The 6,000-nt window shown below is 44.3% G+C and overlaps 1 protein-coding gene across 2 annotated transcripts in view; it reads right to left on the reverse strand.

The window, feature by feature from the left end:
- creb3l1 (cAMP responsive element binding protein 3-like 1) overlaps positions 1-5,683 on the reverse strand; it is a 43,717-nt gene extending 38,034 nt beyond the window's left edge. For both annotated transcript variants that reach the window (XM_046840163.1, XM_046840164.1), the window contains exon 1: positions 5,350-5,683. In XM_046840163.1, the coding sequence (XP_046696119.1) occupies positions 5,350-5,451 (102 nt within the window). In that variant the 5' untranslated portion in view covers positions 5,452-5,683. The remainder of the gene's footprint in view (positions 1-5,349) is intronic.
- Positions 5,684-6,000: the final 317 nt, after the last annotated feature.

Here is a 6,000-nt window from a genome sequence, read left to right on the forward strand (position 1 = left end):
ACAACACAACACAACACAACACAACACAACACAACACAGCACAACACAGCACAACACAACACAACAGCACAACACAGCACAACACAACAACACAGCACAACACAGCACAACATAGCACAGCACAACACAGCACAGCACAACACAGCACAACACAACAGCACAACACAGCACAACACAGCACGACACAACAACACAGCATGACACAACAACACAGCACAACACAACACAGCACAACACAACACAGCACAGCACAACAACACAGCACAACACAACAACACAGCACAGCACAACACAGCACAGCACAACATAGCACAGCACAGCACAACACAACACAACACAGCACAATATAGCACAGCACAACACAGCACAGCAGAACAAGACGACACAGCACAACACAGTACGACACAACAACACAGCACAACACAGCACAACACAGCACGATACAACACAGCACAGCACAGCACAACACAACAACACAGCACAACACAACACAGCACAACACAACACAGCACAACACAACAACACAACACAGCACGACACAACACAGCACAACACAGCACGACACAACACAGCACAACACAGCACGACACAACACAGCACAACACAACACAACACAACACAGCATGACACAACACAGCACAACACAACACAGCACGACACAGCACAACACAACACAACACAGCACAACACAACACAACACAACAGCACAACACAACAGAACAATGGATAAAGTAACTCATTCTAATTTATTTGCAGAGAGAAAAACATGATCTGAGGGTAAAAGTGAGATGGATATGAAAGCAGATGAGTGAATGAGTGTGGATGTCTCTCTTTTTCTCTCTCTTTCTCTCTGTCTCTCTCTCTCACTCCTCATCTTTCCTTCTCATCTTCAATGGCTTTGCATATATTGGAAATTATAGAACTATTATAAGCCGTTGTTGTAGTCTGGAGTGAAGGAATGCATCTCTTATTACTCTCTCTCTCTCTCTCTCTCTCTCTCTCTCTCTCTCTCTCTCTCTCTCTCTCTCTCTCTCTCTCTCTCTCTCCTCCTTTAAAGATGATCCTCTCATCCACCATCCCTGCTTTTCTTTTTTCCTCCCCTCTGTCACTCTGCTTTCCAAATCTTCAGTCACATTATTTATCTATAATAAATCTGAGTAAAACTGAGTTACGGTTAGGAACAAAGTCATTTCACCATTTCATTCACCATCCTATTATTCATCCCTTCACTCATCCCTTCATTCAGCCCATCACTCATCCCATTATTCATCCCGTCACTCATCCCTTCATTCTCCCCGTTACTCATTCCATCACTCATCCCTTTACTCATCCCATCAATCATCACTTTTCTCACCCCATCACTCATCTCTTCATTCATCCATTTACTCATCCCTTCACTCATCCAGTCACTCATCCCTTCACTCATCCGTCACTCATCCTTTCACTCATCCCTTTATTCATCCTTTCACTCATCCCTTTATTCATCCTTTTACTCATCCCTCCATTCATCCAGTCACTAATCCCTTTATTCATCCTGTCACTCATCCCTTCACTCATCCCTTCATTCTTCCTGTCACTCACCCCTTCACTCACCCCATTACTCACCCTGATACTCATCCTTTTACTCACCCCATCACTCATCCAGTCACTAATCCCTTTATTCATCCCTTCACGTATCCTGTCACTCATCCCTTCATTTATCCTTTCACTCAACCCCATAATTCATCCCCTTACTCATCCATTCATTCATCCTTTCACTCATCTCTTCACCCATCCCTTAGTTCATCTCTTAATTCATCCTTTCACTCATCCTTAATTTATTCCATCAATCATTCCTTCATTCACCCTGTCACTCATCCCTTGATTCATTCCTTCACATCTATTTACTCATCCCTTCAGTCATCCTGTCACTCATCTTTTCACTTTTCCTGCACTCAGGCATCAGTGATCGTTACTAGAAATCAGTGCAAATTAATCTAAAACCCAGTTTGTATGTGAATGTGCTGATGGTTGGATTTTTGTTTCATGTGTGTGTGTGTGTGTGTGTGTGTGTGTGTGTGTGTGGACAGAACAGTATGAACACACACCTTGCGGCTGGGTGATGATCAGGACAGGTGAGACTCGCTCGACCTGTAAGTGCTACAGCTTTTATTTATCAAAGGGATTCAGATGTGTTTATCAAAATCACTGGTATGGAACAAAGACGTGTGTAATGCAGTGTGTACACCAACCTGCTGCGTCACACACCAGAGAAACCACACAAGGTAGCGCTCATACTGACATCTACACACTGTTCAGCAAAACACACCTCCTCCTCTTATACAGCTCTTTCATTACAGTCATCTGAGTGATGAACTAATAGATTAGACTCAGATCAGATTAAAACACTCCTCATCTGATTGGTATTTATATTCATACATCCTAAACATCCTGGCAACTAGCTGTAGGCACGATTCTGAATCCCCTCACATATAAATACGCGGTGGCATCAAAAAGTTTCTAATTCTGTAACATGCCAACAGATGGCAGCACAAGGCTGCATACATAGTCACAGGGAGCACCGACCTTTAGAAATCAGTGTGGCAAAACACATCATTCTGTGCACATCGTGACTCATGCAACCGGTGCTGTTCTGACCATGTGCACACCTGTGACCTGTCACCGAGCTCCTCACACGTGAAACAACACGGCACTTCCGCACACACTCTACTCGCCATATTTGGCTCCTGCGGACTTCGTCCTCTTCCCGAAGATTTAGATGCAGCTCAGTGGTTGCTGTTTTGACATTGATGCAGAGATCAAATCACAGAAGGTGCTCGACACACTTCGATAAAAAAAAGCTTCCAGGACACGTTCCAGAAGAACACTGGGGGGCGCTGTGTTGCTGTCCAAGGGGACGATTTTGAAGGTGATCGTGTGGAAACACTATTATATTTATACATTTAGATCTATAGATAAATAAAGTACTTTTTATAAACAGGACTTGTCTCCAATCATTTTTTATACCACCTCGTTCTAAATCTCTATTAAACACAACACACACACACACACACACACACACACACACACTGAAAGACAGGAAGTTCTGAACAGTTAGAGTTTGGTTCTTTAAATCTTTCTTCTTGACTTTACTGAAGTCCTGCAGGATCTTAAACAAACAGTAGAATGTGACTTCCACCCATAAACACGAGCCTTGCAATTACCCTAAACTTAGGGTCTACACACACACATACACACACACACACACACACACACACACATACACACACACACACACACACACACACACACACACACACAACCACAGTGTGAGGAATTTCTGGTTATAAATAAATCTCTGAAATGACCCACCTACACTTATACCTCATAATGGCAGAGTAAAACAAATGCACTCTATTATCTGTGTCTGAGGGTGTGGGGTGTGTGTGTGTGTGTGTGTGTGTGTGTGTGTGTGTGTGTGTATTTGTGTGTGTGTGCGTGAGAGAGAGAGAGAGTGTGTGTGTGTGTCTGTGTGTGTGTGCATGTGCGTGTGTGTGTGTGTGTGTGTGCGTGTGCATGTGTGTGCATGTGTGTGTGTGTGTGTGTGTGTGTGTGTGCATGTGTGGAGTCTGGGGGTACTGAGTGATGCTTCTTCCCTGAAGGAACAAAGTGAGCCTTTCATTGAACCTGTCAGGGCAAGAATCTCACATACTCACCTCACACACACACACACACACACACACACACACACACACACACACACTACTGCGTTCAGTCTCTCCTTTACACACTAATTCTCATCAGTTACTACTTACTGCTATGGTTTTATGTCCTGTCTCTTTCTGTGTGTTTTCCTCTCTGAGCATTATTACAGCAAGGACCTGACTGCACAGCTGCTGCTAAACACCACACATCTGGACTGAACTCTTTGTAGACATAATCACACACACACACACACACACACACACACACACACACACACACACACACAACTCCAGCCAAGTCTACTCTAACATGGTAAATTAGTGAGATACTTACTAAAAACCCTCATTTGAAAATTGTAGCTTGTTGTGTGTGTGTGTGTGTGTGTGTGTGTGTGTGTGTGTGTGTGTGTGTGTGTTATCCAGATATATCTCAGAGACATGATATTTATTAGCTTCAATCAAGAAAAAAAGTTCTGAGTCCAAATTAAGTTTGTCTGCTGCAACTCTAGAGCTCCAGCGTGCAGTGTAGATATCTCCAACCTCACTGAAGGAGAAGGTTCTACCTGACCTCAAAACGTCATGGACCAAATCAAGCCATCAGGGAAAAAAAAAAGAATGTTAGGGTAGTAATGAATCACATACGGATTCCACTCTCCTCCACTGAAAGACTCCCCACTGCTCCATAACCACACTCACCCTGGTGTCAGAGGAAGATCTCAGATCCAGGATGGATCAGATTCGTCCCTCAGAGCTGCTGCTGTAATAATAAAGACTGTAATGCTGGTATTAAATGTCCATCAGCACACTCGTGTCTAATTTATCCAGCTGTGTGACCTCTTTATCAGGTTCACTCAGGGGTTCTATCTCAGGTGGCATCAGTGGTTACCTTGAAATGAAGAGTCTGTGCTCTTCAGCAAATCTGCACAAGTACAAAGACAGACCAAGAACTTTCTCTCACAACCTGTTGCATGGAAATGAAGACGACACTGTATGAAACTGTATGAATTATGATGAACCGAAACAGATCGATAAAAGAAGAGAGTGAGACGTGTGAGAGGTGTGAGACGAGTTGGAGTCTGCTCCTGAGTCATGTTTTAACACTGAAATCTTATTTTAAAAGCTGTAATGAATGCCTTCTGTGTGAAACTGCTGGAAGTTCTGCCTGCTGTGTGGCCTTCAGGAGCTTCACCAGGATGCAAGAACCAGGATATGGGCTTTCTGGGGGTGGGGCGTGGTCAGCACACAATCTTTAAATCCCCGCCCATTTGTTCTCTATAGGACACACCCACTAGTGCTGGAGGAAAGCGCTTCTGTTCTTCCAGCTGTGCAAACTTCACAACTGGCTATCTCTAGACCTGCTGTTTAAACTTAATTTGCAAGAGACTGCGCGAAAATACACAAATACACACAAACACACACAAACACACACATGTGTTTCACAAAGCGCCTGAGAGAGGAGCACTGAGATCTTTCACCGAGTGATCTACAAAGCTCTAAAGATCTGCATCAGACTGAATTCGGTTTATTCTGAAAACACCGGTTTATATGTTAAATGCAAAGCAGTAATGACAGTGTTCTTCTCTCTGTCTCACAAAGTTCAGAAGAACCAGCTGCAGGAGATGATGCTGGTGTTCCTGTCAGAAATCTGGAATGAGAGATCACTTACCACATTATTGAGAAAGTCGGACTCGTTCAGGTCCTCCAGGTCCAACAGGTTGGGATTCGGGAAAAGTTTGTCCGAGGAGAAACTGTCCAATATGGTGTCCATACTGCTTGTGTGCAGAACTCTGGTGGATGAAGATCGTCTCTAGTGTTCACAGAGCCACACCAGGATCTACTCCAGACTGAAGATCTGCAGGCCTTCTGATCTCTCGGACTCGTCTGAGATCTGAGATGTTTCCTTCATCCGAGGAGGAATCCCTGCTGATGGACAGTGTGTCCGGCTCGGTGTGTGTGCGTGTGTGTGTGTGTTAAAGGGAGCTGTGTGCGCGCGCCTCTGCGAAATGTCTCATTCATCAGCTCTGTCCCCAAGGAGCCGCACACCTCATGAATATTATAATTTAGCCACGCCCACGCCCCCCCCCCCCCTTCAAACACGCTTAGTTCACGCCTACTGTGTTCTGTTCTTAAAGCGACAGTGACCCATTTACTGTGTGTGTGTGTGTGTGTGTGTGTGTGTGTGTGTGTGTGTGTGTGTGTGTGTGTGTGTGTGTGTGTGTGAGATAGACTCTATTCTAATGATGTGCTGAAGAATGAAATGAATGAATGAAAACCAAGACTAACTGAATAAACAGGTGGAATCAGGTGAGGTGCAGCT

This window comes from Silurus meridionalis, chromosome 26 (genome assembly GCF_014805685.1).
Source record: "Silurus meridionalis isolate SWU-2019-XX chromosome 26, ASM1480568v1, whole genome shotgun sequence".
NCBI classification, from domain to species: domain Eukaryota; kingdom Metazoa; phylum Chordata; class Actinopteri; order Siluriformes; family Siluridae; genus Silurus; species Silurus meridionalis.